Genomic DNA, 18,966 nt, shown 5'->3' with positions numbered 1-18,966 from the left:
TAATAATTTATTTAAAAAATAAAATAATCAGGGTGTGTACGCTCACATGAGTGGACTGTGCTGATGACGAAAACAGTCACATAGTAGCATGCAGACAAGAGAAGTATATTTTGGGCTTGACGTTCATAATTTTCTAAATATGAACAATCTTCTCATACGACACGCAAGAATCAAACTACGCTTCGCAACACTGACTCCAAACCTGGCTTGAAACTCGACATCTACAATGAGAGTAAAATCACTCACATATGCAACTAAATTTCCACAATATGCGACTAAATAATGTCTATCATTAGCCACTGGCTACTACATTGTTAGATTTCACAGTTGAGAACAAGCAGAAGAAGGTTGCTTCAGTAGTGGGCAGAACAATCTCATTGGCTCACCTTTTAATCGACTACGTTTAGATTTCAGCAAATCAGTTTGGGCGAATGCAGACAGTGTGATTAATATTCATTAACCCAGCAGCTCATTAGAGCTTAGCGTGTTTTATGTTGTTAGCATTAACTTATCTATATTATTGTTAGTTTTGTTTTACTAAAACACAGAATGACTAGGGCTGCACGATAAATCGAAATAGAATCGAGATTGCGATTCGACAGAAGCTGCGATTGTCACGCGTATCTTTCAGTGAAGCACGGTTCTGTGATCAGCAGTAAATCTCCATCCGAAGGCCAGAGGGCGCTCTCGTGCTGAAACTCCAAATACGCCTCGCAGAAGAAACCCAGAAAATGCCTATCGCTGCAGCTGAATAAACAGAAGATTCAACTGCTTTCATTGATTCAACGTGACTAATAAACACACGACTACTGCAATATACGGTTTATCGGAGTTCTTATTATGATCATTTTAATTAAAATAAAGTATATTTATAATGCAATGCCTTTATCACTGCTTAAATACTATGAAATATGTTGCGTGCCTTATTCTGTGTAAGAAGCCACATCATCTCACAGAAGGATTTATTTCAAACACTCGACTGACGTTATGAAGTGAGTTTGGAGTAAAAATGTTATTAAATGTGGTATTTTCACATGCTTTCAGATGGAGCAGCATTTACTTCAGAGCCGTAGTTCACTGAGAAGCTATGCAAACAGCTGTCATTATCGCGAACAATTTCTTTGATTTCAGAATGGCGCAATAAAATCGTCTGTGATTTTTTTGCGTAACTTGTCAGTGAACTACGGCTATGTGTAGTAAATGCTGCTCCATCTGAAAGCACGTGATGATGATTTCTTGCTGATTACAGAACCGGCTTTTTTAACAAAACGCGCATGACAATTGCATTCGATTAATCGTGCAGCCCTAAGAATGACCAATACGAAAAATTTAAAAAGAACAGCATTTATTCAAAATAGAAATCTTTTCTAACAATCTAAGCCTTTGCTATCACCTTTTATCAACTTAACACATCCTCCTAGCTGAATAAAAGTATTAATTTCTTTCAAAAAAAAGAAAGAACAATAATTTACGATGCCAAACTTCTGAACAGTAGTGTATATTGTTACAAAATATATTCTATTTTAAATAAATACTGTTCTTTTTAACTTTTTATTCATCGAAGTATCCTGAAAAAAGTATCACAAGTTCCAAAAAATATTAAGCGGCAACACTGATAATAAATCAGCATATTAAAAAGATTTCTGAAGGATCATGTGACACTGAAGACTGGAGCAATGATGCTGAAAATTCAGCTTTGACTCACAGAATTAATTATATTTTAAAGTATATTAAAATAGAAAACTGTTTTACATTGCAATAATATTTCACAATATTACTTTTTCTGTATTTTTGATTAAATAAATGTAGCCTTGATGAGCAGAATACATGTATATATGGCAAACTAACCTGTGATGCATGAAATTTATTCAAAACATCACCTTTTGTGTTCCCGGAAGAAAGTAATACAGGTTGGGAGTAAATTAACTTACAATTTTGGGTGGCCTAACCTTGTAAGAAATGGCAAAAGCTAGTTAAATCAACATTTGAGTGTGTAAGATACTGTTAGCGAGGCTCTCCTGCCGTCTGCAGGGCTTTATAGCCTGTGATGCAAATGTAAAACTTAGGCCAGGGTGTTTATTCCAGTAGGTTTGTGATCATAACGACAGTCAACGTGTATTGCTGGGAAGTTTATATCTCTTTTGACTGGAATGATTCAGTTTCTAGAGAGTGGGCAAGAATTACTTTTACGTTTTGATCTGGTCAGAGCATGAAATCTTACATTTTCACACGAGTTCCACTGATTTCTACACATGCTTTATCACGAAAAGCATTTTTTATTTTTTTTGCATGTTCACCTAAAACATTTTGGTAACTCCATATTCAAAGGTGTATCAGACAGTAATATAATCCAGATTATGATCTGTCCGGCCTCTCTAGAATATTCTAATTCTTTGGCAAAGGTGCTACAGTGCACTGCTCATTTCTAGACCAACTTAAAAGACAAGATTCAGTTAGGCATTAAAGTCTGTGAAATAAAACCAATCAAAAGACATAAAAGAAGAACAGTATGGAAATTGTTGCGAGAAGGCCTAAAACTTTGCTGTGACTACTACAGGAGTTACTCACTGAGAACATGGCTGGTGCTGGTGCTTACCCTGACTGAGAGGCCATGGCCTCAACCAATGAACCATTGCAAGAGGATTGAGAGAGAAAATTCCAGACAACTCGATGGTTCTTCCCAGCAATGGCTCCCTCTTGTTTAGTAGCGTCCACTTTGAGGCACAGTTTCTTGATCGGCAGCTTTCCCACTTCAGTCGTCGCTGCTGTATTTCCTGTGAGTTGAGATAAATCTGACTCAGGGAGGGGAGGTTACAGTCAGTCTGAGGAACAAACCACTGAACTGAACAGAGGAGACACAGCTACAACATACAGGTCAGGACTGAAGCATGATGATCTGTACCAAATCCTAGTAACCATTTGACCATCAAGTGAAAAAAAAAAACATATACCCAACTAAACAAAATGCTTGAATGTTTCACAGAGTCTACACTAACAACAAACTCATCCTTCTACATTTGATCAATATTATGTCCACGTGAAGTTACAAGTTACCTACACAAGTCCTTTTTCGCTGAGAGCAAACACCCCTCCGAGTGCTGTGGAGAATGGTGCAGTCCACCAGCGCCCTTATAAGGACTCCCCTCTGTGACGTTAAGAGTCGCAGCAGCCAATCAGCTGCTGTCTCTCAGTAAACGCATGCCCTCCCCCACTTGGGTCTGAGCCAACACCATCAACGTCAGTTTCCTTAAAGGGCCAGATGCAGTTTTTCTCTGAGTCCAGAGGGAAAGCACGTCAAAAACATTAGTAAACCCAGGAGGTGATGAGGCAATTAGATGCAATATGGGAATCACCAAAAAACAATTCTGACTAACCATTCTGTGTCGAGCTGCATAAACATAGCCACTATGTTAAAACTGTGTCTTTAGTTTGACCAACTAGCAGTTAGCCAAGTCTTAATCAGTCTTACTTTGCGAATTACACTAGTCTTGATCAGTCTTACCAGACTAACTTTTCAGTCTAAGCAATTTAGGCAACTGGCCCCATATGAAAATTAAGCATATCGCCCAACACTAACACCTAAATTTAACAACTACCTTATTAATTATTAATAAGGAGCAACTTAGGAGTTTGAGGCAAAAGTTGTAGTTAATGGTTTGTTAATAGCCAGAATTGGACCTTAAAATAAAGTGTGACACCAAACTTTTTATTTTGAAAATCACACACTGTTCATCTTCGGAACACAAATTAAGATATTTTTGATGCATTCCGAGAGCTCTCTGACCCTCCCATAGACAGCAAGGTAACTACCACGATCAAGGCTCAGAAACGTAGCAAGGACATCGGATTAAATAGTCCATGTGAAATCAGGGGTTCAACCGTAATTTTACGAAGCTACGAGAATACTTTTTGTGCACAAAGAAAACAACTATAACAATTTATTCAACAATTCTTCTCCCCGAGTTACCGTCTTCCACCATTTTGGGGAGTACCACAGAACATAATCAGCGTTGTTTACGTTCAGCATGCGCGCCTTTTCTACTAAACAATGCTGATCAAAAATATCTTAATTTGTGTTCTGAAGATGAACGGTCTTATGCGTTTGGAACGGCATGAGGGTGAGTAATTAATGACAGAATTTTTATTTTTGGGTGAACTAACCCTTTAATTCTTCACCCTGTTTTTAATTCAGTGCAATGAAACATCAAATAAAACATTTTAGGGGTTGTTCACACAGAATGCGTCTTTGCGTCAAAAAACGTGAGACGCTGTTCTCAGGAATGGTTTTTAAAAAAGCGCTGCACAGAATGTCTCCTTCCCAATGTTGCCGTCAAATAATACAGTTGCCATGCCAACTTGCTATTGTAAACAAAAAGCTCTTCATGCTTGCCCCGCCTCCGGGCTCTTCTGATTGGTCCACTGTTTTGGAACTGACATTGATGAGCGGCGCTGCATGTAAAAGTCGAAATTCTTTTAACTTAATACAACATTTTAAAAACACGGTGCTGGCGTGCGAGACACTGCAAAGGGCATGAGACGTGAGTGCTACAGCCGTCTAGCATGTTTACATAGAAAAACAATGGAAAAGTAGCGCATAAGAATGAGAAAACCCATTCTGTGTGAACAGCCCCTTACAGCCACATATTATATTTAATATTTATCGCCTATATCCTCCAGTTCTATATGATTGTCCTTTTTGGGTCATCGTGTTTTTTTAACTAAAACATTAACAAATGACACAGTGACTAATGAGTATTTTTGAGACATGTGAATTACTACAAACTACAGTCATTTAAATCAGAATTTGAATCTATTTAATGAATCAAGCTTATCAACACTGAACTTTCTTACATGTCACAATGGTTATATACACATGGTTTCTTAATTTTATACTGCTGGCATATTTTATACTATTTATCAATGTACAGCTAAAAGTACAGTCACATTTAAGGTTGTTCTGTAAATTTCCATAGACAGAATCCAGTCATTTCAATAGGAATCCATGTGATCAGTAATTTCACGTGAGGGTGAAAGATTTCCCAAGTAATTGGTGAACTGCTCATTATTACTAATCCAAGCTGCCGGGGTGGAAAGTGACTTCATACATTGCTACGATACTGAAAGAGGTAAACGGACCATTTTTGCTTGTCAATCTGAGCAATGAACAACATCCCAAATTACTTTAATAAGGTAATTCAAAACGCTTCAGACTTCCAACATCTCCAGCGAGGTTAAGAGGATCCTTAAGCTTTTAAACTAGGACATGCATGGTTCTGTAACATGCAAATAAAGTTTTAAGGGTATAAACAAATTGTCTGTTTTTTCATTTCCTTTGTTAAAATGCAAATATATCCAAGTAGCTGAGAGAACATTTTAGTCGTTGGAAAGCAATATTCCCTTAGCACTGGGAAATATTCTGCCCAAATTTTATGCAAACTTTCATTATGCCTGAAAAAGAGCTTGTCTCAAATTCAAAGCACAGAAAGACAATATAGCACATAGGTCAGATTGGACACTAATGTACTACTATGGATAACAAAACATTTTTAAGGCTGACTTTAAGACAACACTATTTGCACTGCAATAACATGAGAGTAAACCACACACGCACATGCACGCACGCTTGCATCTGTGCAATATTAACTTTAAAGAAGCCCTTTGCACTCAACTGTAAAAAAATAACACCATTTTTCAGAAAGTACCGACCGGCCCTTCCATATTTATTCCTTTCTACACTGTATTTGTGAATTGGTGTTAAGTGAACAGACGGCACAGGATATCTTGACTTTCTACGTGATGATATCTCTCAGGATTGTGTGCTCAGGGCGTGTGCCAGAGTCACGCACACAAGCAAGCAACCCAGAGCCTGGTGCATGTGCCGATTGTTTTAGGGTGCGTTCACACTTGTAGTTCGGTTCATTTGGTCCGGACCAAAAAGGAAAATGATACATTTGGTCGTGGTCCGCTTAGCGTTCACATTGACATTTTTGACAGCGAACCTAAAGACAGTGAACCTAAAGGCATAGTGATACGTTCACAACCTGATCGGTCGGCTTGAATGACGTATATATCGTGATGGAACTCATTGAACACCCCAAACAAAAGGTGTGTTAGACTTAAAGCGGCGCTGCTGGTGTATGATATCAAAGCACCCATTAACCGATCGGTTTAAGTCAAACACACCTAATGCCGTCTGCTGGACTAAGCGCGCTCATTCTTGCGTGTACATATAATTTTATTTTCACCACCAGCAAACTCACAAGGAACTCATAAAAGGCACTTTACCTCATTGTTGCTCCACGTTTGCCCTCTGCTCATTTTGTTTTGGTTACACCGCGACGTCAAATCATGTTGCATAGCGTCGCATCTTGTCATTACTTCCTGTTTTTGGTTCGTTTAGAAGTATTTGGTCCGTGTTGCATTCATATATCATTCGAACCACACCAGAGTTCGTTTGGAAGCGGACCGAGACCCCATCGCTTCAACGCACCAGGGTTCGGATGGCAGCGTTCACACTTACTCAAACGAACCGCACTAACAGAGCAATCGCACCAGGGTTCGTTTTAATCGAACCAAACATGACAAGTGTGAACGCACCCTTATAGTCGGTGTTTCTAAGGTACTTTGTGGATGGGAAAAACTGGGAAAACCTGGGGCAAAAAGGGGGGTGATTTTATAAACAACTAAATTTTCCAGAGCAAACTCACTCTAATTTTGATAGTAAACCTTATAACATGAAAGAAATCGGGGAAATATGTTAATTAAATGATAAACTGACAATGTTTGCCATGGTAAAATAATTAATTTTTCTCCAATTATACTGATCAATACAAATGTAATTTTCCAGTCTGAATTTGATGAAGAGAAAACAAAAACAGCGGACATCCTTCAGTTGCGTTGTTTTGTCCTCACGCGCAAGAACCAACACAACACCAGTCTAGTCGATTTTAAAGAGCGATGATTCATTTACACTAATGGTTTGAATCAGCTTGACGAATCCTTCACTAAATGAGTTCACTGAATCTACCTGAGCCAATTTTTGTGTACTGAAGGTGTACATAAAACTTTACTTAATGTAATTTCACGATGATTCAAAATTGACGTTCCTGCCAAACTATTTTCCTTGCAGAATGGGCGGGAAAAAAACGTCATTGGAAAATAAACAACTCATTACCAAATGTTCTGTACATTAAAACATTTTCTAAAAAGCCAATGCCTGGCAGTATACAGCATCTCAAAATGTCACTGATTTCACTAAAGTAAGATCACTTTTGGCTAAAAAAAATGTTCTAATTGCATAATTTCTTGGAGAGCAATGATGGAGGGTACAGGACAAACTCTGGTGTAAATAATGAAGACCATATCAATATTTCTCAGAAGCTGGTTAACACGTCTGAGGACTAAAAAAGTGCTGCTGAATGTTTTTCACTGGCTTTTCATAAACAGTTTAGCCAAGTGTGACACATAGGATTAGTGGTCGACCGATATTGGTTTTTTGACAGCCGATGCCGATATCTTGGAAAGCAGGGTGGCCAATGGCCGAAATAAAGCCGATAAATATTAATTAAAATAAATAAAATTATAAGAAATTTAAAAATAATTTGAAAATGGATTAAAAAATAAACATACTTATACTTTAGATGACAAAGTATTTTTTCACAAATAAATACATATTTAATAAAAAATATAATAAAAAAAACGAAGTAAACACTGTAACCAACAGGGCACTCAGTATTCTGGGAAGTTTGTGTGCATTGGGAATCATATTTTTTTTTAAATAAAGCTAAGGTAACACTCATTTTACATACAGCACACAGTGAAAATGACATTAATATGGCAGTGGGCAAATGAAAAAACACACGATCATGCAGGATACACATACATACTTCACAAGATCTCACAACTGGATCTGACTACGTTTGCAAGGTTTGTGAAACTAAATGTTCATTAGTCATTCAAAAATTTGTTTAAATGATATAAATGCGTATTTGCTGAATGCTGATGGCAAACGAGAACAAGAGGGAGAATGTTAGCACTGTGTGCTCAGGCGCTGCCGCTCTCAGTGCCGTCAAAATAAAAGTCCCGCCTCGAACACATCAGCCAAACAGAAAAACTTATTGGCCGATGCCGATATTTAAAAAATGCCAAATATCGGCCGATATATCGGTCGACCACTACATAGGATTCATCTTGTGATTGCCATTACATGAAATGTATGAAATTCTGTTTGACTTTTGCATGTTTTCATTTGCACTCCTGACACAGTTGCATAATTTGTCAACTTTAATAACATTTTTGGACAGCAGTCTATTCACTAAACGTAAACAAAATAGGATAATAGGATTACAGAATCAAGACGTTTCTATGAGTAAATAAGAAAAAATTACTTTGCTATGAGTTTATACAGTATGTTTTCAAGTAGAATGACCTCGTGTTAAAAGATCAAAGCAATTTTGATTTCTCAATGCTTGACCTCTATAACTGCAACTCAATCCTCTGGAAAACTTTCCATATTATATACACAGGAAACGTGCAGGCCTCAGGCCGTGCAACAAGAATGGTCAACTGTGTGTTGAAAAACAGGCTTTTACAGCTCCTTTTACAGACTGGGAATTTTCTGCAGTAAATTAATGCTTCCAGCTCTTCTGACCTCATCCAGGCCTGCTCAAGCTGCAAACAACAAACTAAAGTTGCTCTCAAAGAAAGAAAAGAACTTGTAGCACGGCCTGTTGGATCCCTGCACGCTGCAGAAGCTTTATAAACTGACAGTGACAAAACTTTGCCAAGTGGAAAATATCGAGATATAATTTTTTGTCAATATCGCACACCCCTAGTGTCAGCCACATTCTTTCTAGTCCTAAACGCAGGCAGAGGAAATGGTCAAGCCACGCAGCACAACTGAAACAGGAAGCCCTGCAGAGAGTCAAGAGCCATAACGGTATTTAAACACGGGCTGCGCTGAGCTCAACAATACACCTTTTGTCACAATGAACATGGTGGACTCTTCTGATGACGGTGTACGGGCAGGAGTCAGAGTCAGTGTGAGTGTGTTTAGTTTGGTTACATAAGCAGCACAAGGTCTGTCCCAGCTCATGATTTACATCTGTGCCGGGAGCCTGCAGGTCTGCACGAGTTAGCTGGGAAATTTCACAGCGAATTTAAGCAACGTTTGCGTAAAACTCTATTACTTCTGAAAGTGGAATTTCTCATTTTTAATCATGGTTTGCATAAAAAATGTGCTAACGTTTGGCAGTTTGGTCAAACAATGAATCAAGAAAAAGATGCTAAAAGCCATGGAGGATTTTAATACAACGTAAAGGCGACAGTTTTTCAGCAGCACTGGTTCCGGAAGATTTTTTTTTCCCCACATAGAAAAAAAAAACTTTGTTAAAGAGTTATAAGCCATGAATCAGGAGAATTACAACATCACAAACTTTTATCTAAATAAATAAAAGGTTTGAGATCGTGTACTAAACAGATTTAGTGAAAGAACTACAACCCCATGGAGCATTGCAAATGACAAACCATTTAAGAATGACAGATGGAGTATAACACTTAATTTATAGATGATTATGTATATAGAGCTGATTTATTATCAATGTTGGAAACAGTTGTGCTGCTTAATATATCTTTGGAACCTGTGATGCTTTTTTTTTTTCAGGATTCTTTGATGAATAAAATATTCTAAATAAAAATAGTTTGTTACAATCTACACTACCATTCAAAAGTTTGGGGTTAGTAAATTTTTTTCTTTCCTTTTTCGAAAGAATTTTTTTTTTTTCAGCAATGATGCGTTGAAATGATAAAAAGTGACAGGAAAGACTTATATTGTTAGAATAATTTTCTATTTTGAATAACAGTTTCCAAAAAAATAAAAAACGCAACACTGAAACAAAATCATGGGTAATGTAGTTTTCCACCAGGCAGGAACTCCACTGATAAACATGATTATTTGAAATTATGCAGACAAATAGCCTAAACAAAAGCATATACCACTGATTAACAACTTCATAGCTCACAGTAGGTCGGTCTTAAAAGCTTCCCAAGTTAGTGTTAAAAAATAAATTCTCCTACAGAAAAAATAAACAGAATTTTTACTTCCAGAACCTGACTGTTGGACTGTATGGAAGAGGAGGTTGAACCATTGCATTGTGGGATACAGTAGCCAGCACAGTACATTCTGTTCACTTCAGTCACACTGAAAAACAATAGGTCTTCTTTACTGTTATAACTCACAAAGCTATCTTGTGCATTTTATACTTGCATACAACTTGCCACTATCAACATGAAAATGTTTTAGCATGCTTTCACAAAATATCGTGTAGCACTGAAGTGGTGCTCTTCTCTACGAACAGCAAGATGCTGATGCACTCTTTGCATTGCCCTTCGGACTGAGAATACACACTCCCTAATCACTAAACAAACACTCTATGAAGTGCACTTTGCAGGGCAGCAGAGGAAACTGGAACGCACCACAAAGGCAGAAGCTAATCAGAGTATTTGCAGACTACACAGAGCATGTCTACTTTATACCACAGTAAGCAGTAATAGCAGCCTTGTTCCTGCTCTAGCTACTGACTTTAAAATGGCCTCCAAACATGGATAATGCAATAGATTTGCCCTTAAAAGTACATGGAGCACGCACTAAAGACGGTGTATTAAAAACACATGCAAAGAATAAATAAAAACACTGACAAGAGTCAAGAATTACTCATATCAAACATATCACAGCTAAACCACTCATTTTAATTGGTTAATCCCAAATAAAATGACTAGATACAACCAAATGTGCTTAGTATTCACAACAGTACCTAGTCGGAACCGAATCGAGGTGATCTTTTTCAAAGCTGTTCGACAAGCTGCTGTCTTTTGGCCCGTGTTTACATTTTGTCAAGTCGGTGACGCCAAAGCTAACGTTACTAAACATTGGTACGTCGTTTAAAGCACTAACGTCACAGTCCAAAAAATGTAAACAAGATACACTTCTGGAGTCAAAAGTTCACCAAATATAATAATAATAATAATTTAAAAACCCAGTAGAGCTACGGAACCGGTCAGCGAGGTGTGTTTCCTTGACTCTCCCATTAGCATTTAACGATGTGTAGATGGTGGTACAACTCCACGAATTGAATTTAAACGAAGTTAAACACGCTGAAATGACATAAAAGCCGATTTCTAGTAATAAACATGCCAAAAATGGCATTAAATAGGAACGCTAACGCTAACATCTGAGGGCGATAGATACAGGGAAACGTGTAATGCTACGTTTGCAATCACGAACTGGCCACGATTAATTCTGATCCAAAATTGATAATAAATAAATAACTAAAAGGATGTGTCCAGGAATGCTTCGATGTGTTACAGCTAGCATGTTAGCTAAACACTTTAACACACACGTAGAAAGAGGAACAACGCTAGCTCTGCTTCGTTAACAACTTGCTACAACTGATCTCCTGAATAACGCATCAAATGTTACTGTATGTGCGTGAGCGTGGATCTTTAAACTTATGTAATCGCCCGATTTATGGCCCACTTACCTCTTGGCTTCTTTTAGGCCCGAAGCATTCTAGCTATGAAAGCCTTTCCCTTTGTCTCAGTCCGCTTCCACTGATCTGCTGTCGCGTCCCAGTAACTGTGTCAGCCACCAACAAGAAACACGAAAACGCTCTAAAAGACACAGCTCGTTTAAGTGAGCCATACCGCCGAGGGTCGTCTGCTCGTCATGGTTGTGTCGGACTGATTTTTCCAGCAGATCACGATCATTTTTAGGAGATCGTCGCGTATCTGGCCGATTTCGGCTTCGTTAACTAACCTGGTCACGTGACGAGAGCGGGCTGCGTCTCAAATCCAGAGTGCAGACTACCTAGACAACATTTGTGGCCAGTCTCAAGACACCTCAGACTATTATTTGTACGATTTCAGTTTCTATTATGCGTCTTAAATACCTATTTTTATCTAAAGGCGTTTACTTTTAATTGTTGCTCATTGCTACTCCAAAATTGAACTTTTTTTTAAATAATTGAATAAATCACAGATTTTTTTTATTTATTTATCCAAATAATCTAATAACTAATTCGTTGGACTACGGTATAAACATATATATTCTTAATGTTTTTTAGGGCTGTCAATAAGTCTTTGTTTACATGATATGTGTACTGTGTATATTTATATGTATATATGAATACACACACATATTTACACATATATATATATATATTACATGTATTACTTAAATATATACATGTGTGTATTTATACATATAAATATACACCACACACACATATATATCATGTAAACAAAAAACTTATTTTGGATTTGACAGCCCTAATTTTAATAAAATTAATTATTTTGACATTATATTCGTGTAGCAGACTAAATATTTGTAAATGTATTTTTATCAAGCTATGTCTAACTATTAAGTCTGCAGTGCTGTGAGTTCAGAGTATTCTGATCATCCATTGTTTTTATTAAGGAACGTGCAAATTAAACATTTTCTGACTTTTTTATGAGACGTGCTGCAGTTTCAAGAGATTATTTAATATTGCTAATTTCGCATTTACATCATATCCCACAAAAGGTACATTTCTTTCTGTAAGAAATCAGTTTATTTCATGAGACCATCTTAAAACGAAGACCATGTTAATACACCTCAGCCTCTACGTCTGCCGCAATTCCTACATAATAGTCATTCTTTAAAAAAAAATGCATTTATGGTCAAAAAGATGCAAAAGAAACCAACTGAATGAATTAATAAATCATTGCAGTATTTGAACTTTTTTGCTCGAGACACCACTACACTCTGCCAAGGAGAGAAAACAAAGTTGTAAATAAGCAAATGTAACAGTGGATGTGTTTGATTTTCACATTCTACAACAAATGATGACAATATACATATATATCTCAATTTCTTTACATACACGACTTCCCACCCTACTCTCACTTATTCAATAGCAGTGTTCTTAGTACTGTCAATGTATATGACACGAGTTCTGTATATGACTCCGATTAATTGGACCCTCATTTCTTCTTTTTTCTCTTCTTTGGAGGCCCTTCATCAGAACTGCTTGCGGAATCGGAATCAGAGTCAGAACTGGAGGAAGACGAGGAGGAGGAAGGGCTGGAGCTGTCATCGCTGTCACTGCTACTGTCTTCAGACGAGGATGAGGAGCTCGAGGAACCGCTGCTGTCCGAGGAAGAGTCATTGGAAGAGCTGGACGAATCACTACTGCCGCTGCTGGAACTGGAGGAGGACCTAAAAGAGAACAGCATGTGCTAGAAGTGCTACTTTACACCACAGCGGCCCAAATCTGTGTTTGTTCCTCACGTGGCACAGATCAGTTGTTAAGTCGGCAGTGTGAACAAAAACAAAACACTGAAATCTCACATTTTCCACTTCTGATCTATAATATATCTGATACATAACTGTTTTGCAGGCCAGAGGTGTAATGGAAAAGTGCTATTAATTATGAATAAACATACTGATTGAATGATATGTGATTATTATGGTACAAGTAATCAATTATAACAACTGATAATAATAAAAATAAAAAAAAATCAGACATGAAACCCAACTCTAACTAGGGTTGCAAAAAGGTGAAAAATGTACAGTAAACTTCGGAAATATTCCAGACATTTTGGAATCTTTCCAGGATTTTTTGGAATATTCCAGGGATTTTTGGAAAGTTTCCGGAAATTTTCCACCCCTTTGCAACCCTAACTCTAACATTAGTTCAAAATATTATGCTACTAAACATTTCTTTGATTTTTGTAATTATACTTCTGAAGCATAGAGCTTAAACTTTGAAATCATTTTGAAATTGTCAAAAAAAATGATGAATTGAGTATGATCAAAGAATCTGACTCATTTATTGTTTTGGACATAAGTATACTAATATACTATAAACTTTATAGTTGTTCAAAACGCTTTTAAAAGAGCAACCTACAAGAGCAATTCAATTAAATTCACACCAGACCTGGCATGCAGCAAAAACATTAGTTTATTGGTTCTCTCAAAGTAATTATATAGATATAAAATTCTGAAATCTCACTTTGTAAAAGTGCATATTATGCATCAATCATGCATTAATCATAACATGGTTATACAGATAACACTGGCGTTCCCAAAAAGACAGTGACTCACCTTATTTTCTTAGTTTTTTTCTCACTGCGTGGTATTATTCCAGCTCTAAAAAAAAGTGTCAAGAAAGTACAGTTTAAATGTGACTGAGGCTTTCAGGTGTTTAACATGACTAATAATGTGAATCAAATCCAATACTAGTCTGCTACTAATTTGTGGTGCTGATTCCAAAACTAGTGCATGTTTTCCTCAAGCATGTCACACTTTCTCACAAACTATGATGCATTTTGTAGCATTTTTGCATTGTCTTGTACTGTCCTTGACATGATTGCTGTCTGAATCGGGGCCTATAGCTTTAATTCTCAGCTCATCTTCACACATTTGAATCATTCCTTTATGCCTAATCCTGATTTCGTGGCCAGAATTACAGCCAGTGACAGACGAAAACGCCAGATGTTTTCTGCTACATCCAGACAGCCACAGATTTTATGGAAAAAGCTTATATTATAAGCATATATTATACTGTGCATTTGTGGTCTGCTCTCTTGATTTAATTTACGATATAAACCATGAACAATTTTCTGGAATGCACTAAGAATCTTTTATTTTTCTCCCTAAATCCTCATGTCTCTTTCCAGGTTTGTTTTCACACAGATGCTGTAAAATTTAATTGTTACAAAATGAAGACATAGTACTAAAATGTTGTTCCGTAATATTGCTGCGGATAGGAGGATCTTTAGGAGTTATTCATGGTATGTTGAAAGTGATTTATTAATGCTTTTACACTTTTAAATTTCCTTTTAATGAACGATGGTTGAAGGGTGAGTAAAATAATGTCACCTCATTGTACCCAGTTTTTGAAAGTGCTTATTGCAGTCAGAGAGCGAACCTTTTGCTGATTGTTTACATTGTAAGCAGAAGTTACTCCCATAATTTGCGCAAAGTGTCATGGTGCGTAGAAAAAGGTGGATAATAATCAGTGTTGCCAAGTCCGCCGTTTTCCTGCAGAATTGGGCTACTTTAAAGGGGCGGTTGACTGTTTTTTTTCTAGGCTTAATTGTGTTTATGGGGTGCAGTCTAACATGTGTTAATGCTTCGTTTGTTAAAAAACGCATTATTTTTCACATAATTTACCTTAATTCCACACCGCTCTGTCCCTTCTCCTCTGAACGCGCTGATCATTTCCTGCTTTTATGAAGCCCCTCCCTCAGAAATACACGATGGGCTCTGATTGGTTAGCTGGCCCAGTGTGTTGTGATTGGCTAAACCGCCTCTAGTGCACGTCTAACCGCTGCTTTTGAACATTGATTTTGAATCTTGTGAATCCATTAGAATCGTTAGAAGACAGAACCGCGATTCATATATGAACAGATTTTTACGTGCACCTCTAGTTTTCTCTTCCTCTTCTCTAAAGCAGCGCAGCATGGCCCCGCCCCCTTTGCTGCGTGTTCCCGGAGGCGGGGTTTATGTAAAATTCTGGGTTCTTGACGTAACGGACCCGGGAAGTAACTCGTTGTAGTCCTTACCAGTCGTTTTTGTAGGCATTAAACTGCCAGAATTTTAAAAGACAATATCTCCGTTTGCATTGAACTTTCAGCTTCGTAACTTTGCAGATATTGTTTATGCTCAAACAGCAACATTACACACTAACTAACGTTAAAAAAGTGAAATCGCAATCAACCACCCCTTTAACACTGTTGCCGCGGGTTAGTTTTCATGTCAGCGGATCGAAGCGACTCCAATAATATGATATTTATCCCCAGGAATGCGAATTTTAGAAGGGGAACCATGCCAAAAAACGTGTATTCTCCCCCCTGGAACGCAATTTTTAACTGGGGACCCCCTCGAAACGCGATTGGGCTACTTTTGAGTAGCAATTGGGCGGGTTTTCTTGTGAAAACCTGGCAACCCCGATAATAATGCAGCGTACAGTTCTGCATTCTGCGCTTTCGCCTTTAGATGTCGCTGTAAAGAACGTAATTAAAACGCAACAAAAACGACACTATTAGAACTACACGAGATTACTTAAATTGAAATATTGGCAATATATACGCGAGTTATTATCGAAGGGTCTTGACTTGTAAATTAGCGACTCGTACATTCAGTATTGCTGCTCATGTGTGTGAATGTGTTGTGTTTTGTTGCGTTTCTCACCCCAGATCATCTGAAGGATTTTTCTCCTTGTCTTTTAGTCTCTTTTTCAACTCGGCTGTCCTGGAAGGTCTATAAAGGTACTTTCTTTTCCCACTGCACTCATAGGACCAGTGTCCATATTCCAGACATTTCTGACAGCGAACATGTTGTTTGTTTGCCTCCCTGTGGGAACAAAGAGAAGTCACATAGTAATTCGCCAGAAGAAGAAGAAGAAGAAAAAGATAAACACAACCGATAGCGTTTGCGAGAGTTTTGCTCGAACTAAACGACCTGAAACTTCATATTAAAACAAAATAACAAACCCAAATAGACGACTACAGGAATAATTAATACAATGAATACAATATAAATGTAATATAAAACTCTACCCCAAACTCAAATATTGTGAAAAATAACTCACGCTTGTCTTCGAGCGATCAACCTATGCATGGGAGTCGCCATTTTGAATGCGGTCGTGCGAGTCTGACTTCCGGTTCCGGAGTGCCATCTGAAGCTTCGGAGAGTCTTCATGTGTCTGTTTTTATTCCGTATCTATGAAGTTACACAAACGCTTCTTTTTCACTATAGCTGTGGTTTTCATACACATAATTATTATTATTTTTTTTACATTCAAAATTCAGAAAGTCAGAACAAATGGTTTCCAATTATATTGTGTCGTGTGTTATAGGCTAATTATTGTGTTATTATTTCGTAATTATAGTCGTACAATTTTATTATCCTCTGCAAATTTTTAATTTGAAACTGCTAAATGATGAGGATGATGATGTACACAGGTGTTATTGTAGTACGACTGAGATACTATAATCATTTTTGTTAATATTTAAAAATAGACATTTATATTTTCTGTTTTCACATTTTAATTTTAGTTAAAGTTTTAGTAATTTTATTGCGTTATGTCATAGTTTTTACTGTATATAGCTTTAGTTATTTTAAATGTTCAAATATTTTAAACTATTTTCAGAGAATGAGAAATACTAGCTGAAATAAAGTATAGCGTTATTTTATTTTAGTCAACGTTTATTTTATTTCAATAAAAATGTTTGGTTTGGGTTTTAGTTAACCCTGATGTAAACTCATCTTTTTTTATTATTATGAATTAACCAATGAAATAACAAATATAAATACATTATAACAGAACATTAAGAAATATAACAAAGAACAAAGATAACAGCCAGGGGAAAGAAAACGCAGTTATAACCTAAATAAAGCGTTACATAAAATGATAATAAATCATTAATATAAAAACACATATAATAATAATAATAATAATAAAACAGATAATAGAAAATCTAGAAAGCAAATGAATAAATAAATACAAAGTAATAATTTTAAAGGGGAATGCTGTATTTTCTGATATACAGAGCGTTTCAAACTATTGTTGCAACTCTCTAAAAAACATGTATACATCTCAATTTCAAAAAAATTGACTCTTATGGCGTAGTGTGACCCTTGTGGTGTAGGGTCACATATAGTAGATTTATAAGATAAAACATCCAAAATCAATCACAAACTTGCAAAAACTATTCCAAAATGCTTTCTTGTACTGATAATTTTTTTTTTTTTTAATTAATGCTCACACTTACCATTCCTCTGGATTATTGCCATGTGCTCTTCTTTCATAAACACTCTTCTTCGGCCGCTTGCTGAACACTTGTTTCTCCCGCGTTGAAAAGTTCAAAGCCATTTTTTAATTTTTTTTTTATTAATGTTCAAAAATCAAGAATAGTACACATAGAATAATACAACCATTAACATAAAAATAATAAACAATAATAACAAAAAATAGAGTAGAATTCTTGTACTGATATTTTTTATTTATTTATTTATTTTTATTGCAAGTATAAACACTTAACAATTAATGTAACATTGGATGACATTATGAATACAGAAATTATATAGGAAGACAAAGAAGAGAGAAAAAAAATAATAATAAAAAATAAACAAGAATACATAGATAAAACAAAAAATACAGAGGTAGTAAATCAAGAATTATGTACCATTCAGCAGATCATTATACAGTTTCACAAATTTGACACTTTTTTTGGTGTTAATATTTTTTAGTGTTATAATTAAGTAGTTAAAGTCACAAAGAAAATTATGTAATTTTGGAGATGTTGAAGAAAATTTACATTTATGAATATAATATTTTCCCAATAAAATAAACACATTTCCTATATATTCTATGTTATGTTCACAATGAAAAAAACAAACAAAATATATCACACATAGTTAAATCAATGTCTACATTGGATTTTGAAGAAAATAATTTTGACACGTCAGACCAAAATTCCTTAACAAGGGGGCATTTGAAAAAAAGATGATCAATAGACTCAATGCTGACATTACAGAAATTACAATTCAGATGAGGATTACCAAATTTGGATGTAATCTCATTTGTGGGGTATATATTATGCAAAATCTTTAAATGTAATTCTTTTACTTTGTTGGGGACACAGAATTTATAAGGTAAGAGCCATGCTTTTTTTCCAATTAATCTTATCTATTAAAGAATTCCAAAAAAAATTCCCCTCGGAGTTATTCTTTTCCTTGACTGAAACACATTTCTTATAATTTTATTATTACATTTTGGGTCATAAATGCACTTGTCATCAACCAAAAAATTTGGTTCCCTTTTTACAATCTCTTCAAATGATAGATGACATTTCATTAAGTGAACAAGACCATTAGGTATAGCTTTAACAATTGTAAGAAATTCCTTATGAACCACAGGGAAA

The 18,966-nt window shown here is 36.2% G+C and overlaps 2 protein-coding genes across 3 annotated transcripts in view; both read right to left on the bottom strand.

The window, feature by feature from the left end:
- LOC107661694 (AF4/FMR2 family member 4) overlaps positions 1–11,829 on the bottom strand; it is a 41,587-nt gene extending 29,758 nt beyond the window's left edge. Inside the window, exons 1-2 of one of the 2 annotated variants that reach the window (XM_016451425.1) lie at positions 11,538–11,829; positions 2,597–2,774 (exon numbers count right to left, since the gene is read on the bottom strand). In XM_016451425.1, the coding sequence (XP_016306911.1) occupies positions 2,597–2,613 (17 nt within the window). In that variant the 5' untranslated portion in view covers positions 2,614–2,774; positions 11,538–11,829. The remainder of the gene's footprint in view (positions 1–2,596; positions 2,775–11,537) is intronic. The other variant, XM_016451427.1, reaches the window with a different exon arrangement.
- Positions 11,830–12,582: 753 nt separating this feature from the next.
- LOC107661792 (zinc finger CCHC domain-containing protein 10-like) lies at positions 12,583–16,706 on the bottom strand. Its single transcript, XM_016451559.1, has 4 exons — positions 16,632–16,706; positions 16,232–16,393; positions 14,141–14,185; positions 12,583–13,252 (listed from the first exon to the last, which is right to left on the bottom strand). The coding sequence occupies exons 1-4, from the start codon at positions 16,670–16,672 to the stop codon at positions 13,018–13,020; spliced, it is 483 nt and encodes a 160-aa protein (XP_016307045.1). The 5' UTR covers positions 16,673–16,706; the 3' UTR covers positions 12,583–13,017.
- Between the last annotated feature and the right edge of the window lie 2,260 nt (positions 16,707–18,966).

Source organism: Sinocyclocheilus anshuiensis, unplaced genomic scaffold (genome assembly GCF_001515605.1).
Source record: "Sinocyclocheilus anshuiensis isolate Anshui unplaced genomic scaffold, SAMN03320099.WGS_v1.1 scaffold207, whole genome shotgun sequence".
In the NCBI taxonomy this organism is placed as follows: domain Eukaryota; kingdom Metazoa; phylum Chordata; class Actinopteri; order Cypriniformes; family Cyprinidae; genus Sinocyclocheilus; species Sinocyclocheilus anshuiensis.
The sequence above is the reverse complement of the archived record's forward strand: the minus strand, read 5'-3'. Positions and strand labels throughout refer to the sequence as shown.

Coding starts and splice junctions, on each gene's coding strand:
- LOC107661792 (XM_016451559.1), bottom strand. CDS start 16,672: ATGGCGACTCCCATGCATAGGTTGATCGCTCGAAGACAAGC. Junction 14,186..16,231: donor AATCCTTCAGATGATCTGGG/GTGAGAAACGCA, acceptor ACTTTTTTTTAG/AGCTGGAATAATACCACGCA. Junction 13,253..14,140: donor AAAAAAACTAAGAAAATAAG/GTGAGTCACTGT, acceptor GTTCTCTTTTAG/GTCCTCCTCCAGTTCCAGCA.